Source organism: Micromys minutus, assembly GCF_963924665.1.
Source record: "Micromys minutus genome assembly, chromosome: 13".
NCBI lineage: Eukaryota > Metazoa > Chordata > Mammalia > Rodentia > Muridae > Micromys > Micromys minutus.
In genome coordinates, this window is record NC_137982.1 from 4,767,462 (window position 1) to 4,788,479 (window position 21,018).

Consider the following 21,018-nt stretch of genomic DNA (forward strand, 5'->3'; position numbering starts at 1 on the left):
CTGGGACAGGAGCTATGAGTTTGGTGGTCAGAAAAGTCTTTTAGAGTGGGAAGCAGGGCTTCAGGACCCGGCTTATGCTCATTTGGTGACTCTGCTTCTGATGAAGGTGGCTTTGATCACAGTGCAGAGACTTCTGGCTCCCGAGGGAGATCAGTGGGATGAGAGATGAGGTTTTGGTGAGAGAGAATTGGAGGAGAGAGCTGGGCCCACCTGAAGGGTGTAATTTAGGGCTAGATTTCTGGGCCAGCCCAGAACAGAGTCCTGGCCACTCATCCTTGCTTGCCCCGTGGCATGGTACAAGCGGGAATTCCTGGCCCTGCCCGTCACAGCAGCAGGTATGACAGCCATGCAGGTGACAGCAGGCCTAGGCACTCTTGGGGCTCAATTCCTCTGGGGCAGGAGGGCGACCGACACACTGTCCGACAGCCTGCCAGAGAGCCCACTCCCCCACTGGGCTCTCACCCTACTATGGCCCGGGAAGCAGACTGGGTCCATGCTAGGCCTACTGTGCCCAGGGGGAGGAAGGGATCAGTGTTCTTTGCCTGTGTCTCAGTGGTGACTGCCAGGCGGTGGGCCATTGCCCGCCGCACCACTGCCCACCCTCCCACTCCTCCAACACCTTGCCTTGAACCTCTTCTGGTACCTACTGCTGAGGTGAGTGTTTGCTGGGAAAAGCTGTGAAGTCACAGCCAAGACCTGGCCTGGGCTGTGGGAGTTGGTACCTTAGGGCTCCTTACTCTCCTTGTCAGAACCGGTTGAAGGAGTTTGGTTAGAAGCACCAGGAGACTCTGTCTCCTGTACCCAGTGTCAGCTCATAGGCTGGGGTGCTGTGTGTGAGCTCTGGCTGGCCACCTGTCTCCAGCCGTGGCATGACTGTAGGCTGTCACGGCAGCTCACGTTGAATGGTGCATCTTGGATATCACGGCTTTTGTGTCTTGACTCGAATCGAGAGCTGGTATGTTGTTCTCATTGTCTTCTTAGTGTCTCCATCTTCCTGGGAGAGACATTGAACTCTGAGGTGTGCCTGGGGCTCTGAGGATGTGGAGCAAGGAGTAGGTAGGGCTTCCCACCTGGCACTTGGCTGAGTGTAAGAGGAGAGCAGGGCTGGCAGCCTGCTGACCACTCTCCAGGGAGGGGATGCCAGGGTCTTCTTGGGGGTGTGCTGGGGGACAAATGTCACTTTCTCTAGGCTTAGGAACTGATGACACTGTGGGACATATGGAGCTACCACACAGGCCACAGCTTGTCCTTTGGGCCTCGATCCTTCGTTTTCTCTCTGGGCTCAGCTCTGAGTCTCCATCTCCATTTCTATGTATTTGTGTCCCCATTGGCTTTCTCCTCTGCCTCCATGTACCTCACATGGCACCTGGTGCATTAGTGGTCCCCAGGATTGTCATCGAGCACAGTGGGTGGGTCCACAGTGGGTATTTTGTGACTGGGGAGGGGCAGTCATCAGAGTGACATTGGTTCTTGCTCCTTCTCTTGGTGCCAGTCAGACTGGTCTTCATTCTGAGTGCTCCCGGCGTGGAGTTGGCCTGGTGGGACAGAGAGCAACAATCCAGAGCATGAGTTCCCTGAGGCTGAACCCAGAGCATGAACCCAGAGAGGCCGATCCAGAATCATGTGTCCTTAAATGGGCCATCTCCATTGCCCCAGGTTTAGTGTGTGTGTGTGTGTGTGTGTGTGTGTGTAAAATAATCATTTGGCATACACATATTACAGACAAGTTTATTATTTTTAATTATATTTAGATGTGTATGTCTGCATGTGGGTGGGTATAGATGTTTGATATCAGTGGTGTCAGATCCTCTGTTGCCGGAGTTAGAGCTTGCTGTGGATGCAGGGAACTGAACTTAAGGTCCTCTGATAGAGCAGTACGTGCTTTTAACAGTTGAGCCATCTCTCCAGCCTCTCTTATTTATTATTGTGTATGCATGTATGTGTGATGTATGTGGACATGTGTGGTGGTCAGGAGACAATTTCGCTGGAACTTAGTTGGGCTCCAGGGACTACACTCAGTCAGGCTTGCACTGTCTGGCAGTGAGCCTGCATCCACTGAGCTTCAGGCTGTTTTGTTCCAGTTTTCCTTGGATAGTAACTGTATGTGAGGTCAGAGATTTGGGGTAATCATGTCACATCCCTCCACCCAGTGTGACCTCCTGGAGGAGTTGCTACTTCAGTCCCCTCCTCTATACAAGGCTCCTGGAGACTGCAGGGCCCAGGGTAGAGCCGGGCCACTCAGTGCGTCATCTCCTGCCAAGGTGTGTGCTCACACACCCACACAGGGCCACCCCAGAACCCAGGCAGGCCAGGAATGATGATGCCCTGGTCGGGAAATGACAGAGGAGCTGGGCTGGGCCACACCCTAGCAGTGTCCTCCTGCCATGAGCTCAAAAGGTAGAACAACAGACAGACGAGTGGGCAGGCCTTTACCTGCCAGCCAGAGGTGAAAGTCTGCTGTTTTGAAGCAGGGTCTTGCTCTGTGGCCTAGGGTGGTTCCAAGTTCATGATCTTCCTACTTCAACCTCCCCAGTGCTGGGGTTGCAGGTTTTGGCCAGACAAGAGACAAAAGAGTTTTCTACCAGGGCCCACCTGGCTGCTGTCCTCACTGGCTGTGGCCCAGCCTGGGTGTGAAGAGGTGTTGGCTCATTTCTGTGGCTATCCTGACATTGCCTGGTGTCCAGGTCTGGCTCTGCCTGTCTGCTACCCAGCAGTCATGGAACTGGGCCCCTGGGAACCGTTGTGGGGACAGCCTCCACAGCCTGAAAGGACTGTGATGTACTCACCGAAGTGGGGCGAGGCCATACTTTGATCCTAGTCAGGGGAGGTTCAGAAGACAGGAAGCCAGACTCCAGGGACCTAGGCAGATTTGGGGATCAGGGATGGTGTCCGGGTAGTTAAAGCCCACAGATGCCCCTCAACTCCCACCCGGCATCTAATCATGTGTGGAAACACTGCTGGTGTGGTCGAGTCACCCAGAGTTACAGGAGACGCCTGAATTTCAGATTCTTATGTGAAATCACCTGACCTTTTACTGTTGGCTCAAACATTTAAAAACACTTTGCAGTCCAAACAAAATACACGTGTGAGGCGCTCTTGGCTTGCTTCTAGTCTCCGACTGTCGGCTCAAAGTCTTACTCTTTGAGGAACATCATCCAACTGTGTAAGTCAGCGTTGTTCTTGAGGGTTTGTTGTGCCTCCCTGTGAGGGCCGGGACGAGGAAGGGGAGAGAGGCCAGTTCCTTGTAACCGTCTCTCTCGTAAAGAGAAGAGCAGTGCTAAGTGACAGCCCAGGTGTTAGGGTTAAGGTGAGCCTCACATTTTAGACTCACCCACAACCACCAGGATTGTCCCCAGCCTCCCTTATGAACATGTGAGGATCAGGGCTCAGTTTCCCAGGGACCCAATGCCTGGGGCTGCTTTGTTCTCAGGACCCTGTCAGTGACCAGGCAGAGTAAAGCACATAGAAATGGCTCAAATCTAGCCCAGGGTGACTACATCCCCCCAGGGTCTGAAGCTTCTAAGCCTGCTGGGAGCCCCAGGAGCCTTAGAGTTGAGTTGATCGTTCAGCCAAACCCCTTTTGTTCTTTTAACTTTTATTATAGAGAAATCCCAGATAGACTCAAGGTAGAGAACATGGCATAAAGCTTAATAACACCAGTTCATCCACAACTCCCAGCACAGCCATAGAACTCTCAACAGTAACCGCACCATAGTTTTGGCTAAGAAACAGTGTCTAAGTCCAGATGACAATGTCCAGCCAGGCATGGTGGCACATGCCTTTAATCCCAGCACTAGAAGGCAGAGGCAGGCAGACCTCCAATTCCAGGACAACCAGGGCTATGCAGAGAAACCCTGCCTCAAAAGGGAAAAGAGAAGAGGAAGAGGGGGAGCAGCAGTAGCAACAGTGTCCAGTACCATCAGTATGCAGTAGTGTACAGATACCTAAGGTTGACCCTGCTCTCAGTAGTAAGTGAAAAACCCTAGAATCAAATCTCTCGCTGTTCTGAGCAGCATAATGAAATGAAGCCTTTCCTCCCCGCACCCCATCCCCGACATGAAGTCATCCTTGCCCAGTATACCCAAACACTCTGCTTGCTAGTGAGCCACTTGGCTGCCTGAGTCATTGCTCTGACGGTTGTGGTACCTAGTATAGTCCACTGTTACCCTTATTTCAGGATCCTGCTGGGTATCTTAGAATGCACGCGAGGGTGAGAGGGGGCCTGGCCGTGTAACATTCAGTTTGTTCGTATCAGGTTCACACACCCACACACTGGCTGGTATCTCTTCTTTTTGTGTACCTCCCCACCCCCGTAGATTTATTAGCAAAAAGGAACCTGTCTGTCCTACAGGCAGGATTTCCATAGGTTGTAGGCTGATGGTGTGTTGAGGATGTCCTTCTGACTCCTGCTGTTCCCCCATTGAGGTTAGATTTAGGTGTGGGTTGCAGGACATTCTTTAGGGTGGTGACATATGCTGTCCTTATCCTCTCTCTTAGGATGGGCCTGCTCTCCTATACCCTGTAGGTTGGGGCTAATCATGAGGGAAAGCTTAGAGGAGACCTTGGGGAGGGCTCCGCTTTCTAAAAGTGTCTGGAAAGTCACAGCTGGTGCTGAGGATGCTAAGTGTGTGAGCCCTGTGCCATCTAGGGCAGCAGACAAGGACATGAGGACGCTTGCATGGGTGAAAGAGGTCAGAGTAAAAAGGCTTGAGCTGTTGGGCTGTGGGAGCAAGGAGTTTCTTTGTCTGTGTATCTGGGTATCTGCCTACGCATGTGTGTATCTGTGTTTCTGTATCTGTGCATGTGATATCCATGAACAGACTTTCCAGGAGGGAGATTCAGCCGTGCAGAACGAGGAAAGGAACTTGATAAAACAGGTGGACTAAGCCAGAAAGGCATAGTAGATGGTGGGACCTCACCTTCGCCACATCCATCCCTGCAAATTAGTGAGGATTAACTCCTTCCTCTTCCCCTTTGAGGTGGGAGGGGTGATGCCTGGGGACTAAGGATCTGAGAGAAGCGGCCCTTAGAAAAAGAAAGCGAGAATAAGAAAGAGCAGTGGGGACACAGGAAGCAAAGCTGAGCTGCTGTTGGATCCTTGGCCCTGGAATGGGGCTGGGGAGAAGCCTACAGAATGTGTGGAAGCCACTGCCTTCCTGTGATATGCCCCCACATACCTGGACTTCCCGGAGATAGGGCAGGGCCCCAGACTTCTGAGCAGCCCTAGGGGATCTCCACCCCAAGCCAAATCTGCCTTTTCTTAATTCTTACTTATCACTGGAGCCTGCTCATACAAATACTTTCTGACAAATTTTTCAGAGAAAATAAGGCCTTGGCTCAGCGCTGAAGAGTACTTACTGTTCTTCCAGAGGACCTGGGTTTAGTTCCCAGCACCCATATGGCAACTCGAAATTTGTTCCCCTCAGGCACCAGGCACATATGCAGTGTACACACATGCATGGCAAATAACCGTACATATACAATGAAATAAACAAGCCTTTTAAAAGTATACAGCCTCACCTAGAGGTAACTAGCATTTCTTTTGCACAGTAGGACTGTCTAGTTTGTGCATGGCTGTGGTGAGTGGTGCTAAGGCTGAAAGCTCCCCTCTCCCAATGGAGCTTGGGCTGTATGCCAACGCCCTCTGGACACTCAGCCCAATCAATACCCAGGGTTACCCTTCCCCGTGCTCTGGTATATGAGCACATAGCCAGTGACCTCATGACATCCTCTGTCACTCTTGGAGGAAGTCATTTTCATAACCCATACTTTCCAGTTGAAGAAACTGAGGCTACAGAGCTAGGGGGCGTGGTAACTGGAATTCCCGGGAAGTGGATCTGATTTCAGCAAAACAGCATCATGAGCACGCCCACACAACACACAGACTGGGTGTGCAAGCCCTATCCACCAGGCCTGGCTACTAGAGAAGGCTTACGGCCCTCGGAAACCACGCCCCCAGCAGTCCCCGCCCCCAGCTGACATCAGCGAGGCCGGGCCCCGGGCGAAGAGCTCAAGCAGCGCAGAGCCGGAGCCGCGCGGAGCCGCGCCGGCCCGGCCCTGCGCCCGCGCCGCCCGGGGTCTCGCGGCCCGCGGGCCACCCGCGCCTCTGAGATTCGTCCATGGTGCAGCGCATGTGGGCCGAGGCGGCCGGGCCCGTAGGGGGCGCCGAGCCATTGTTTCCCGGCTCCCGGCGCAGCCGCAGCGTGTGGGACGCCGTGCGCCTGGAGGTGGGCGTCCCCGACAGCTGTCCGGTGGTGCTGCACAGCTTCACGCAGCTCGACCCCGATCTGCCGCGCCTGGAGGTGGGTGAGCTGAGGCCCAACGTCCTTTGCAGCATTGTGTGGGGGTGGGGGTTTCCTTCCTCAAAAATCCCCCTGCTGCACCAGCCACGGGGCAGCCAGTTGGGCATTACAACTTCCAGCACACCCTCAGCAATAGTTGGGGATCAGAGCTGAATTTTCGTACCCCCTCAATTTATCCCAGTACCTGCTCACGCCCATCACAGTTGTGACAACCCCAATTCCTGCAGTCAATCAGACCTTTAAGCCCCTCCATGCTTTCACTATTGACACGTCTGTGGTGTGTGAATACTCCAACCATGAGTGCCTGTCCTCGTTTCAAATCCTTGTTAATGCATGTGACACGAGGAGGCCAGACAATATAGTGGACCAGCAAATGGTTGTGGTGGCACAGTCCTAGACTTCCTAGAGGTGAGTGGAACCTCAGGGGCCTTTGAATACCTATCACTAAGACATAGGTCTAATGACCCAGAAACATCAAGGCTACTCAGAGGAGGCAGTGGAAGGAAGGGGTTGGGATGGGCTGATCTCCAACATGTGGAACCAAGTGTTCAGTCAGTAAGAGGACTTTAAGGTGTTCAGTCACGATTACCCGTGAGTCATTTCTGCCTGATTAGAAAATATGCCGACACCGGGGCTTTTTAAGAGTTTGAGAGGATTCAGAGAGGGGAGACCATGCCTTTCTGTGTGGAAGATGGGAGTAATCAATGTGGGTAGGAGCTTGTTTCTAGTGTCCTGGGTAGGAACACCCAGCAGTGCCCTCTTCTTTCCGCCTCAGTGTATACCTTCCATCCTGCTCTGCCTAGCGAAGGCCTGGACAAAGCAAACTTGGGAGCTCTGGTCATGGAGACCCCAGGCCTGGAGGCCTCCTGTGCTTGGCAGGTGTCCCAAGCCAAGCTTCTCATTCACCCAGTGGTCTCACCCTCATGGCGGCTGAGGAGGCTCTGGGGAGCTTGGTGGTGGGAGGCCCGCCACCAGCCCTGCTCATCTGGCTTTCATTAGGTCTGGCAAAGTCTCCGGCTTTGTGTGCTGGAAGGGCCTGGCCTAATCACTCCTGGGGGGGGGGGGTGTCAAGCTTCTCTCTGGCCCGGTCTGACTACATTCCCTTAGGACCCTTTGTGGCAGGGCTAAGGAAAGGTTCTGTCCCTGCACAGGTTGCTACTGCCTGTGCCTCTGCTGCCCCTCTCTCCAGGCCTCTGTGTTGTCATGCAGCCTGGCCACTGTTTAGAAATCTGAGGGGAAGCTTCTGGCTGGGGCAGGAAAACCAGGGTCCTGGCAGGAGAGGAGGCCACAACCGGAAACTGAACACAATGACCATTTAGCATTTGCCTGGGGGAGGGGGCAGGGAAATCCCTGTGATTTGCCAATAATTCCCTCCCATCTCCATCCTGAGGCTGATTTCCTGGTAGCAGACCCAGGTCCAGAAATGAAGCTGACCCACTTGAAGTCCTTGCACTCTCTGTCTCTGCCTTTCTTCTTCCGCCATTTGTTTCCATCAGCCTGGGGTTGCCAGATGTCCTCACACATCTGGGCATCAGCCTGCCCTCCCAATTCTAAGTCAAGCCACCACTGACCTAGCTTGACCTGTGCCAGTCTGCTTCATGGAGGTCATGAGGTTCATGCTCCTGTGACAGGCCATGCTTCAGCTTTGTCCTGGCAAGAGTGATTGTGGATCTGTAGTATTTACAGGCAGCAGGCACCAGTACCATGTTTCCCCTGGCTCACACAGACCTCCAGTTTAGATGCCAGCACCCTGACCTAGATAAATTTGTTGTCAGGAAGGGTCGCAGACAGGACTTGAGCACAGACTCTGTTCCCTGGGGTTGGGGTGCCTGCTACATGTAAGAGCTGTAAGTAGGACACAGTAGAGATGGCTAGAGAGCAGTAGGAGCCAGCATAGGTTGTGCATAGAGCTTAACCCAAGCACTGCAAAAAAGCCTTGGTCAAGTGAGATGAGCCCAGGAGAAGGTGAAAGTACCTCAGACTTTGAGACCTTGGGAACAGTGGAACCGGGGGCTTAACATAATAGCTAACAGCAGCTAGGGCTTGGTGGAAGGGCCTAGGCTGAATAATTTGCATGCATGTTGTCCTTTGGGGGGGTCAGGGCTATTAATAGCTCATTTAACAAATGAAACAACTAATTAGATTGCACTCATTGAGCTGGTCAACTGCAGAGGCAGAGGCCAGGCAGGCTTCTTACCCTGGCAACTTGCCTGTGATGCCTGAAGGCTGTGTGGGTTGGACACAGTGAGGCCAGGGATTCTTCCTCTGAGCTGTCTGGTTTCTTGATCACACTGTGTGCAGCTCTTAGTTTACCTCAGGGTTCTTTTGTTTCCTTGACACTGAAAATTCAGAGATATAAATGTGTGTGTGTGTGTGTGTGTGTGTGTGTGTGTGTGTGTGTGTACACAAGATAATCTTCTAGAGATACTTCCTGGCTGACTCTAACAGGGCAGCCTTGAGGAACTTTAGAGCCTGTTGTGTTCATGAGGAGACTTGGCCATCAAAGCTGTGCCCTCCCAGGATTTCCTTCTTCTACAGTTGCTTTCCTCGGAGGCACAGTAGACAAGGATGAGGAGCCCAGATGGCCGCTACTGGTCCTCTGTCTCTAGTCTGGGACACCGAGAGACATGCTAGCCCATTTCCTGGGAGCCTCCGGGCAGCTCTGGAGCAGGAGGGACCAGATTGCTAACAGGGCAGGAACAGGGACTGACTGTCAGCGAGGTGGTTGGACAGTTTTCAGGACTGTAGGTAGACCTCTCACTGGCCCTCAGCTCCAAGGAAGCTTCTGGAAGGTCTCATAGTTTGGCACCGACCCTGAGTTGGATTTCTGATGAGCTCACAAATGCTGTGTTATCAAGAATATACCCCAGGGGAGTAAGCAGCCCCAGCCCAATGAGAGTTTGGCGTGGCTTGCTTCCTAATACAGGAGCTCAGGCTCCAAACAAGCTTAGCTGTCCAGAGAAAGGACAACCTGAGGGCTTCTCACTGGCTGTTCTCTTGGCACGCTCCCCTCCTTTTGATGCCTTTGCCTGCAGCCGTTGTCCTGTGGGTCACACCTGCAGGTGAGCTGTCCTTTTGAACCCAAGAGGCACAGAGCTTGAGCTCTGTGGAAGGCTGCTGTGCTGGAATGCCAGCTTAGCCCCTCTGAGCCCCAGACCAGGTGATGGTGACACACCTTTAATCCCAGGAAGCAGAGGCAGGTGGATCTCTGAGTTTGAGGCCAGCCTGGTCTACAGAGTGAGTTCCAGGACAGCCAGAGCTACACAGAAAAACCAGAGGAGTCCTGGAATGGGCCAAGTGAGCTGACAGCCCGGCAGTGGAGCCAGCCTCAGCGGAGCGATTCCTCAGGACACGTTCTTAAACCTCTGCTCAGAGGCACGGGTGTGATGCCACCGGCCTGGTCACCTTCTACCTGCTGTGTAGCCTGAGGAAGTCATTTCTGTCTTCAGCCTCTCCCTAGCATCTATGTACTGGTGGCTGGACCCTGCCCTGACGGTGTGCCTCTGGCAGAGGCTGTAGCCAGCTCTGGGTGTGTCCTTACAGGCTGGGGATAAAATCCTAGTCCTGGCTGTTGTTTCCTGGCTCTACTTGAGTAGGCATCTATCTGTCCCTACCTGGGTGTGTCATCCACTGGGCACCATACTGGGAGAGTTAGATACACTAAGTGTACAGAAGTCCTAGGACAGGAAGTCCTGTGTAGCTGGATGGCATGACCATGGAGTGGTGTGAGTGTGTGGCTTCAGCTGGGTCTGCTTTATACCTCGTGAGGACTGGGGCATGTCCCCTCCCAGTTCTGGTCCAATAGTGGCCATTTGCAAATGGGCAGCAGTACTGGGTGGACAAAGCTGTGGATTTTCTGAGCTGAAGGGTTGGGTCTCTCCTCCCCATTTGAGTTTAGTTTTCTTTCCTGAAATGCTAAGTCGGCCAATAGTCGAACTCGGGCTGACCAGGAGGGTTCCTGGGCCTGAATCTGACTCTATGGGACCTCTGCACAGGCCTGAGACTGTTCTTTCTTTCTTTTTTTTTTCTTACAACTTTATTTAAAACAAAACAAAACAAAAAACAGATACGTGTACAGATTTTTCAAAGCATTTTGGCATAAAACTATATGAATATATTTTCAGTACTTGATTTTTTTTAAAGGTTTGATAGTATGCATTGAAATCTTACTAGTTACAATGAGTATAAAGTACATGTAAAACAAAACGTAACATGGAAGCCCAAGACTTTTCTTTCTGAGGTCTTGGTGCTCCCCTGCTGCCATGGCACCGGCACCTTGAAAAGTCCCTAGCTGAGGCTTCCTCTGATCACTGAGGGCTGCCATGAGGGTTTGGCACCTAGGCTGTCCACCCAGTGCTGGAGCTGGGATGGAGGATTCTAATGCTTGATATTTTCATCTTACCCCCCCCCCCCGTCAGAGCTCATGGCCTGGGGTTGAGAAGTTTTGAATTCTCACCTCAACCTGGACACTTGTGTATTTGTCTATTTGGCCTCTCCCCTGGGCCTTGGTTTCTACCTGTAAACTGGGAAGGTGCTCTACCACCATGATAAAAGCCTGAGATTGCTCACTAGCATCTGGACTGCCTCCTCCCTGTTCTGGAAGCTCCATTCCAAGCAAGGGCCAGGACTCTGAGTGAGCTGCTGTCTGGGTCGAGTGGTCCCAGGTGGTCCTCTGACAAGTCGGCTTTCGTATCTCCCAGTTCTTGTGTCGTCTGCCATCCTTGGTCAGCTGCAGCCCCCACCCTGTGACCTGTTAGCTGCTGCTGTTCTCTCGGCTCATGGTCAGCTTACTGAGCCAAGCTGGAGAGTGAGACTCCTCCTGAGATACAGTGCATGGGTCTGGTCCTGGGCCTATGTATCCAGAGCCGTAGGAGTTCCGCAAGGAACCTGCAAGAGCCCTGGGGCACCCTAGTGACTCTGTAAGTCACTAAGAATCCCTTGGCTTATCACGTAGGCTGAGCCTCTGAACGTGTAGAGAAGCAGTGATCTGCTTGAACTCTTCCACGTCTGCCAGGCCTCCTGAAGCAGAGGCAGCCAGGGTCTGACTGGACAGACCATTACACTACCAGTGCTCTTTAGGGAGAGATGACACAGGCCTGGCATCCCCATCCTTCCTGAGGCCCTTGCTACTTGCTGTTCTGGGTTTGGCCTGCAGCTCCCTCTCTTTCAGTTGGGGACATACATCCTGTTGGCTTGCCACCCTGAGAACTTTGATCAGGTGACACACCCCATTCTGGGAGCTCTGGGCTATGCTCAGACTGTGATTGTGGGGGTGGCTTACTCCCAGGACTCCCAGGGACACTTTCACTCTCAAGCGACTGACCCAAGTGTGTTAAACATAGCCACCAGCTTCATCCCAGGTCCCTGGGGGTCTTGTACATTTGGGGGTCTGGGAGGTGGGAGGGGATGATCCTCTCTAAGGACACAATCAACCATGTGGCATTCCTCCCTTGGAGCCCAGAGGCTTCCTGGATGCCTGCCCCAGGCGTCCTATATGGGTTGCTGCTACAAAGGTAGCCCAAGGTGGCCTTAGTTTACACGGTCCCTGCCCTTCCAACCTCAGAGGAACCTGAGGACAGATCTTTAGACTAGGGGGAGAAGCTGTTCTCTGTTGCTTTCTAACCAGGCCTGGACATCTCTGTTTTCTCTGGTATCTGGTGCAAAGGGGCCTAAGCTTGGTATTGTGATGTGGTCTGGTTCATTCCTGCTGTGGTTGTTTGAAGGAAATGGGGTTAGCTCCTCACGGCTGGAACAGTTCCCATCTGTGCAACAGGGTGTCAGCGCCCCAGAGGAAGGCATGATGGCTCTCAGCACCTGTCTGCACCCCTAACCCCATCCAGCGGGCAGAATGGCCTCCCTCAGGTGGGGGAAGGGTGCAGGGATCACATGACACTCCCACAGGGCCCAGGCCAGCTGCTGGGCTGGCAGCAGACATCCAGGGCTGAGCAAAGCCTTGCCTTTGAGCCCTGCTCAGAGATGGCCGCTGCTGCTTGTGTCCAGCTGCTCCTAGGGGTGCGCCTGGCTAGGGCACATTTCTGTCCAGTGGGCAGCAATGAAAGCCTGTTGCAAGCTAGCACTGTACTGGTGTTCCCCGGGCTGAAACCCAGTGTTATGGCAGGAGCTTCATGTGTGACCCTGGCTCTGCTGCTGATGCCAGATGTGGCCAGGCTCCTTGGGAAAGGAAGACTCTCCTAGCCCTGACTTTAAGAACTGCTGAGCCGACACAGTGGGTGTCCCAGACCCATGATCTCCTTTATTTCCCCTGAAAGAACCTTGTAGATTTGGGTCAGGGGTCAGCTGATGACAGCGCCACTGGTCTCTGAAGGGAAATTCCTTGGGCTGTGGTCCAGGATTGCTTAGGGTTGTGAGCCTTTTTGTTAGCCACTGACTTCCAGGAACCAGGTCCCCTCCATCCCACATATGCCCCTCCTCCAGATGGCAGGAATAGGAGAGAGCCTGGGGTGTAGGGGAAGTGAGGTTTCCTTTCTGCTCTAGAGAGGCAGACACATGACCCCCTCCTTCCCCAAATAGGCCTCATGATTTAGGGTTCTGTGGATCCCCAGCACTGCTGCTGTTCTCCACTCACGTGAGGAAGAACAGCCAGCTGGGAACCCCCTTATTGCCCAAGAAGTCTCAGAAGCATGAATGAGCAGAAAGGGAAGGAAGTGGCCTCAGATGAGGTCAGTGTCCGCACCTGCCCTAGACCCATGATGCTGACCTCAGCGCTGAGCTAGAAAGAATTGCCTGATGCTGCTTGGTCAGCCTGGAACCTCTGACTGGACAGAGAGATGAAAGTGTGGGTGACCTGGGCCTTGGGCTCTGGGGACTAGGTTTTTCTGAGGGCCAGTGCCACCTGTGACCATGCTAGGGTCTTGAGATGGGAGCTCTGTCATATACACGAGACAGTTTGACTACCTCAGCTTCCACTTAACCCTTCTCTGAAATGGCCGAGTAACAGTACCTGTCCAGGTAGACTGGTGTAGGGCGGTCCAGTACCAGGCAGGGGCAGGTTACTGAGGTGTTGGCCTTAAGATCATGAGGAGCCAGGTGGGGAGGGAATCCTGGGTTTCCACTTTCTTCATGCTGGAAGTCCAGGAGCCCCCAGTCTGTGCCATCTTTCTGCAGCAGACCCCTGATGTACTTACTGTCTTTCCAGAGCTCTACGCAGGAGATTGGGGAGGAGCTGATCAACGGGGTCATCTACTCCATCTCCCTGCGCAAGGTTCAGCTACACCCAGGAGCCACCAAGGGCCAGCGCTGGCTAGGCGTAAGTACGGAGTAGACCAGGAGGGTTTTCTCTTTGAGGGTCTCAGTTCCTCTCACAACTCTGAGCCGACCCTCCCTCCTTTTCCCAGCCCATGCACAAAAGTCCTGTGGATATACCTACCGACAGGTGAGCGACAGCACCATTGACATTGCGTCTCATTTCCCATAAGGCCATGCATATTTAAATATTTTGCTGGGTTTAATATCTGTCCTCACATGTTACTTCCCCTCCCCCTTCCTCCTAGTTTCAGAAATCCTTTCACATAGTAGGGCTGCCCTTTACCCCCAGCGAATGAAAGTTAAGGCTTTGTAAGCTGTCTTAGAATTATTATTGCTATAAAGAAACACCATGACCAAAAGCAAGCTGGGGAGGAAAGGGTTCACTGGGCTCACATTTCTACATCATAGTCCATCCCAGAAGGAAGTCAGGACAGGAGCTCGTGCAGAGCTGGAACCTGGAGGCAGGAGCTGATGCAGAAGCCATGGAGGGGCGCTGCTTACTGGCTTGCTCAGCCTGCTGTCTTACAGAACCCAGGACCACAATGTGCTGGGCCTCCCGTGTCAGCACTGATTAAGAAGTGCCTTATAGTCTTGTCCATAGAGTCTTATGGAGGCATTCTCCCTGTTGGGTCTTCTTTCTCTCAGATGACTCGAATTTTGTCAGATGTATCGAGTTGACAAAATTCTTCAACATGTATACACTTCCCTGCAAGTTTATCTCAGAGTAAGTTTTGTTGGCCCTTTGAGCTGAGAAGCTGAGCCTGACCCAGCCACATAATATTCCAGAGGGCAACCCTGTCTCCACAGCTGTCAGGCTTCGCTGCTGTTGGTGCCCAGCCTGATTCTTCCCTGGAGTCACTGAACTTACTCAGGGAATGTTCTGGGTCTTGATAGCACACGTCCTGACCCTGGAGTTTCCACCTGTCTTTCCACCTCTAGGATGGGCCGGCCGTTCAGTTTGGAACATCCCGTCCTCCCCTCCCCCAGAGTATGTTAGAGAATGTTAGCACTCACCTAAGAAATCACCCTAAAGGGTTCAACACTTCAAATTCTGCTTGGAAATCTAAGACTTTTTAAAACCAGAGACCCTCTTGTCCCAGCTTTGGCCACATTCTACTGAGGGTGCACAGGAGGTGATGATCTGAGCTCTAGCCTCCAGCTTCCCTGAGAACATGACCCTGCCACTAACTGTGCCTTTCTCTTGCCCCCCCCCCCCCCAGTGTGAGAACGAGTCGGCTCTGAACCTCTACGAGACCTGCAAGGTGCGCACAGTGAAGGCTGGTACTCTGGAGAAGCTGGTGGAGCACCTGGTGCCTGCTTTCCAGGGCAGTGACCTTTCCTATGTCACTGTCTTCCTGTGCACCTACAGAGCCTTCACTACCACTCAGCAGGTGCTAGACCTGCTGTTCAAAAGGTGAGCACCACCCCAGACCCAGGGACGCCCTTCCTCCTGGCAATGTCTTGGGAATGCCTTGTGTCTCTTTGAGCCCCAGTTTGATGGTAAACATCCTCTAGGCTGTAGTCAGGACCAAACTAGATGGGCCCTATCAGGGCAGCCCCAGCCTGAGCTGTTAAGGCCTGTGGGGGTTTATATGACTTTCCCTTCCTCTGTGGAGAAGCTTTCTCTCCTCAGCCTCAGACTAAGTAGGTTCCCTACATAGAAAGGAGGGGGCACCTCAGCCTAGATACACACAGAACAAGAATGGCCCTGTGGTAATCAACTGAGAGGCCCCAGGTCTGCTGAAGTGTCTGAGCTATAAAACAGCTGCTGTGTAGCCATGTTGCCAGGCACTTAACTCTGTGACAAGAGCAGAGAGTCAGTCCCTGCCTCCCTGGGCTCCGTTCCCATCAGGGAGTCGACCAGTAACACTAGACATCATAAGCAGGTACGGTAGATGTGACGCCCTCACGGCCTCCTCTAGATATGGCTGCATCCTCCCCTACTCCAGTGAGGACGGTGGACCGCAGGACCAACTCAAAAAGTAAGTAGGCTTTGAATCTGGAGGGAAGTTTTGGGGGAAACAAGAGCTAAGTAAACTGTAGGCGCCACACATCTGGTTCCTGCTGCTGGCCTGAGGTCTAGGGCTCCTGCTGCATCAGAAGGAAGACAGAATTCAGGGTGACACTGCGTATTCAAGGAGCAGAGTGGAGGTGTGTGTGTGTGTGTGTGAGAGAGAGAGAGAGTGAGAGAGACAGACAGACAAACAGAACCAGCAACTGTGAAAACCCTTCCCGTAGCCCATCTCAGTAGACATGCAGCCTCACTCTTTAGGAGTGGGCATTAAGCTGGTCCCCGTGTCCCTCAGGAAAATGCAGTGACACCTGACTCACAAAGAATAGGTACTGAGGCAACGCTCGAAGCTGGCTGAGTGGCAGACTAGAGGACAAGCCCATCGGGATTTACATCCCAGTAGTGTCGGGCAGGAGTGGGAACAGTTCCTGAAAGAAGCAGGGAGCCACCAATCCATTGACGAGCCTTTGCTCTCTCCTGTAGCTCTGTCTAGTTACTTGGACAGCCAAAGGGAACTGTGGGTGGAGGCACAGCGGGTGCTCTGGGAGGATGGGAGGAGCCATGCCTCTGACTCTGTTCACGTCCCCAGTGCCATCTCCTCCATCTTGGGCACCTGGCTGGACCAGTACTCAGAGGATTTCTGTCAACCTCCGGACTTTCCCTGCCTCAAGCAGCTGGTGGCTTATGTGCAGCTCAACATGCCTGGCTCAGACCTGGAGCGCCGTGCTCACCTTCTCCTGGCCCAGCTGGAGGACCTGGAGCCCAGTGAGGTTGAGCCTGAGGGTGAGGAGCCAGAGCAGGCCTGGGACCCAGTAGGTAGTACACCACAGTCTGGGGTAGCATCTTGTCATGGGGACAGGCTCGTGCTCTGGCAGTGGGTGATTCTTTGTCTTGGAAGTGCTCTGGACAAGGCAGCCATAGTAGGCATCTTGTCTCCTGCAGCCCCATCCCCAGCTCCGGTGCTGTCTCTGAAACCGGCTTCACAGCTAGAACCAGCTCCCGCACTGCTGACACCCAGCCGAGCAGTGACATCAACTCCAGTAAGAGAGTCAGCCGCAGCCCCAGTACCAGTGCTGGCGTCCAGCCCGGTGGTGGCGCCAGCTTCTGAGCTGGAACCAGCTCCAGCGCTGCCTCTAGAGCCTGAGCCATCCCTAGTACTTGCTCCAGAGCTGGACTCCGCCATCTCACAGAGCCTCCAGCTCGAGCCGGCTCCCGTGCCTGCTCCTGCATCAGAGCCCCCCTGGTCTCTGCCTGAAGCCACAGAGAACGGACTGGATGAGAAGCCTCACGTCCTGCTGTTCCCTCCTGACTTGGTGGCTGAACAGTTTACGTTGATGGACGCAGTGAGTGGCTCATGGGGTGGGGCAAGGCAGGCTTCCTTTTGTCCTCTGCTGTCTAGACCTGTTTTCTGATTCAGAGCCTGTATCCCAGGGCAAGTCCTAGCTCCACTGTTAACAAACATGTGATTAGGGCATACTACTTAACTCAAAGGCATTGATTTCCCACCCCCATGGTGGTCATGGAATGTGTGTGTGTTTCTGTCTGTCTGTTTGCCTACGTCCCCACCTCTTAGGGATGGAGGGGTGCTCAACAAGGTGCACCTGGGTCACCCTTCTCCATTCCCTCCCTAACCTCAGCTCTTATGAAGTGCTTACTGTGCACTGGAGACTGAGACACAGGGCAGGGCTGTGAGCAGGTGTGCTTGCTGGGGAGGGAGGGCAGCAGATGCTCTCTGAGCAGGTATGAGCCACTGCTGTGGGTACCTTTCTTCTCCCCTTCATTTTGCCTGGTTTGCCTTGCACTGGGTTCCTTCGGAAGTTGGGGGCAGGGCTGTGGCTTGGGCCCTTTGGGCTGTGCAGGGCCCGGTGACAGTGACACCGATCCCTCCCTAGGAACTATTCAAGAAAGTTGTGCCCTACCACTGCCTGGGCTCCATTTGGTCCCAGCGGGATAAGAAGGGCAAGGAGCACCTCGCACCTACCATCCGCGCCACTGTCGCCCAGTTCAACAATGTGGCCAACTGTGTCATCACTACCTGCCTTGGGGACCAGAGTATGAAGGCTCCAGACAGGGCTCGGGTGGTGGAACACTGGATCGAGGTGGCCAGGGTAGGCTATAGGAGGGGCCTGGGGACCTCTTCTTTTTTTTTTTTTTCATAGACCTCAGGGTTACATGGCCAGGTATACACTCGCTCCTGGCACTGTACACTTTGCTGTGTGAGCGTGTGTCCCTGACATGCCCTCTGGGAGCTTCCTGGCATAAGGAGGGGTTCATCCATGGACTTCACTCACAGACTCCTTGTTCCCAGGAGTGCAGAGTGCTCAAGAATTTCTCCTCCCTCTACGCCATCCTCTCTGCCCTACAGAGCAATGCCATCCACCGCTTAAAGAAGACGTGGGAAGAGGTCTCCAGGTAGGCCTCCCCAGCCCCAGCCCCTAGTATATCCCAGGCTGGCTCTACCTTCAGTGAAACCAGCAGCAAAGACCGAGGGGTGGGTCCACTGGTAGGCACAGCTCAGTGTGCACACCTGATTAGAGCAGGTGAGTGTCTCATGCTTGCACACAGCCACAGAGCTGTCCAGATGAAAGTAAAACGCAGTTCTGCCTACTCTGGTAGTCTTCAGTGGAACCATGTTTAGGGTTCTTCTCCAGCAGCTCAGAATCTTTATTGTAAGGAGAAATGGGCTGTCCACCATGCTGGCCCTGGTGCACGCCTTCCCCAGCCCTTGCCGTCGCTCTGTGCCTCCTCCAGGGACAGCCTTCGAGTGTTCCAGAAACTGTCGGAGATTTTCTCTGATGAGAACAACTATTCCCTGAGCAGAGAGCTGCTCATCAAGGTGAGGTGGCAGACACAGTGTTGGGGGAAGGGTGTGTGGGGACAGGGGGACAGGAGATGTCAGGGTTTCGGTTCCTCCCCCAAAGCCTTTGACCAACTGTCAAGACTGGACAGGAGGAGGAGGATGACTTTGTTCCTTGGGCAGGTGGCAGGCATTTGGTGGAACAGTAGGCCTCTGGTAATCTGATGTAGTGGGGACAGCCAGCCAGGCTGCTGCAGGAAGGTGAGCCAGCCGGATTAGCAGGTCTGCAGCTTCCTGCTGGGAGAGAGTGCGGCTTCCCTGAGCCATCCGGTTCTGTCTCTGCTGCTAGGCTTGTCCCAGGGGAGAGGCTACCCGGGATGGGGGGGTCATCCTCCATTCCAGACATCTAGTCCCACGGTGCAGATATGCTTGTAAGGTGGCTCTCCCCTCTGCCCTGAAGCAGTAACTGCTGACCAGCACGAGGAATGGTGGTAGACTGCTTTGTCCTTTGAGACCACAGGATGCCCAGGCAGCTTAGTCCGTATCCGGGACTGATGAACTCACTTTTCTGTCTCACCCTAGAAGCTTCTACATGAAAAAGCAGCGTTATATATCGGTCCTGCCCTTGCTATCTATACAGCTCAGGCTGAGATAGCCCTTCAGGGCCCAGAGTCCTTAAAGGACAAAGCACTCTGCTAAAGGACCTGTGGAGCTGGGAAGCTTCGGTCTCAGGCCCCACCTGGGGTGTAGAGCAAAGAACTTGAGATGCTTTATCCCTTTCCGTTGTGACAGAGCTCAGTTAGAGATCATCCTACCATGAATCATGTGGCCAGAGGACAGGACACCAGTCAATAGGCTGCACTCCTTTGGGTCCCCGTGGGGTTCCATGCAAAGTGCTGCCAATGTCTAGGCCTCCATTTTCTTGTCTGGCAAGTGGATGCTGAGCTTACAGGAGGCAATGAGGTCTAAGGGAAGTGAGGGGTGTGTAGGAGGTCACCGGACTGCACGCCCTCATTGCTGCAGGAAGCCAGTCAAGATGGCACTAGGGACCAGGAATTGAGCCTTCCTGTGTTTTAAATATTAGTTTAATCCTTATAACAATATTATAGATGAGAAAATCAAATCCACAGGGGAACCCATGTTCTCTAACACTACATAGTGTCTCTTACTGCTCAAAACACTTGGAACTGGACAGTGACGTCAACACCAGCTGTTGTAGTTACCTTCAAGTTTCTGAAAACCCTGATGCCTAGGACCACCTCATGCCCCACTCTACCTACCCCCCACCAAGACCAACTGTTGTGTTTATAAAAAGATAAAAGAGACAGAGGGTGGGTGGGTAAGAGCAAGAGGGTGAGGAGGGGGCAAGCAGCCCCTCTTATAGTGCCAGGTAACTGTGGATGGAGTTTAGAAGACTCCTAAAATGCTGTCCCTAGGAACTTCACGGTGGGGAGCACAAAGTCCCCTCCTCCCATACCCAGTGAGTGTTAGAACAGGACACTGATCTAGACACATACCAAATGTGGCAGTAGACACGTTGGCCCAGCCGGGCTCAGGATCAGAGCACAGGTTGGGCTCAGGAGAGGAAGAAAATCTCATTGTCGTCACATTCAACCCTGGCAGGAAGGAACCTCCAAGTTCGCCACCCTGGAGATGAACCCCAGGAGAGCCCAGAGGCGGCAGAAGGAAACAGTGAGTGGCTCGGAGGCTGAGGGAGGAAGGGGTTCCCCGGGCCCTTACCTCCTGTGGCAAGGTGACCAGCTCTATCTCTGGGGACAAGCACCAGTTATACCATCAGAGTCAGGGCTTGGCAGAGCTCTTTGGGAAGGGTATGAGCAGAGGCTATAGATGTCACCAGCCTGGGGTTGGGGCAGTAGGGGACCCTGGGAGGGAAGGGGCAAAGGTTCTTGAGCTGCTCTAAGTGAAAGTGGGGCTGGAGTCAGGTGAGTAGTGGGGAGGGCCCTGAGCCTTGCTTCTTTCCCACTTGATGCCCCAGGGTGTCATCCAGGGCACTGTCCCCTACCTGGGCACATTCCTCACTGACCTGGTGATGCTGGACACTGCCATGAAGGACTATCTATATGTGAGTGAACCTGGGCCCGAGGTGTGAGATGAGTGAGGTCTGAGGGGTGGGGCCTGAGGCTGGGAGAACAGAGCCCTCTACTGACTCCTGAGCTCTGGTTCTCATGAGAGCTTGGAGTTGCCCCCTTGGAGACTTTGCAGAGTTCTGACAGTAGAACTGAGGAGGGGGTTGGCAATTAGACAGGCATGACGCTCAGACGATGGCTCTGGGCAAGAGAGTGAAGCTTGGCACTCCAAGGTCAGACAGCAAGTGGGTTGGACAGAAATGTCTACCCTCTGCCCTTTGGTTTCCCCATACTGGTTCTCAGAGCCAGGTGTGGGTGCCTCATGCCCCCTAGTGGGTGTCTGTGGTAATGCAGAAGGTAGGCAGGACTTAAGTGGTAGAAGGTGGCTGTTTTCTTAAGGCTGTCTGTCTTCTAGGGGAGACTGATCAACTTTGAAAAGAGAAGGAAGGTGAGAAGCTGCCACCCTCAGAGAATAGGGAGGTGGGCATGGACTGGGCAAGGCATGTGTTCCATCCTTGTGTTGATTTATGGTGATATTTGGTACACTCATCAGAG

General features: G+C 53.5%; 1 protein-coding gene across 3 annotated transcripts in view; it reads left to right on the plus strand.

The window, feature by feature from the left end:
- Nucleotides 1–21,018, plus strand: part of RALGDS (ral guanine nucleotide dissociation stimulator) — a 38,047-nt gene that overhangs the window by 12,596 nt on the left and 4,433 nt on the right. The window contains exons 1-12 of one of the 3 annotated variants that reach the window (XM_080928161.1): nt 6,051–6,302; nt 13,459–13,569; nt 14,789–14,982; nt 15,455–15,550; nt 16,169–16,362; nt 16,522–16,922; nt 17,472–17,687; nt 17,888–17,991; nt 18,331–18,415; nt 20,000–20,068; nt 20,373–20,459; nt 20,879–20,911. In XM_080928161.1, coding sequence (XP_080784287.1) covers nt 6,120–6,302; nt 13,459–13,569; nt 14,789–14,982; nt 15,455–15,550; nt 16,169–16,362; nt 16,522–16,922; nt 17,472–17,687; nt 17,888–17,991; nt 18,331–18,415; nt 20,000–20,068; nt 20,373–20,459; nt 20,879–20,911 — 1,773 coding nt within the window. In that variant the 5' untranslated portion in view covers nt 6,051–6,119. Of the gene's footprint in view, nt 1–6,050; nt 6,303–13,458; nt 13,570–14,788; nt 14,983–15,454; nt 15,551–16,168; nt 16,363–16,521; nt 16,923–17,471; nt 17,688–17,887; nt 17,992–18,330; nt 18,416–19,999; nt 20,069–20,372; nt 20,460–20,878; nt 20,912–21,018 lie in introns of those variants that run through there. The other 2 variants (XM_080928162.1, XM_080928163.1) reach the window with 2 other exon arrangements.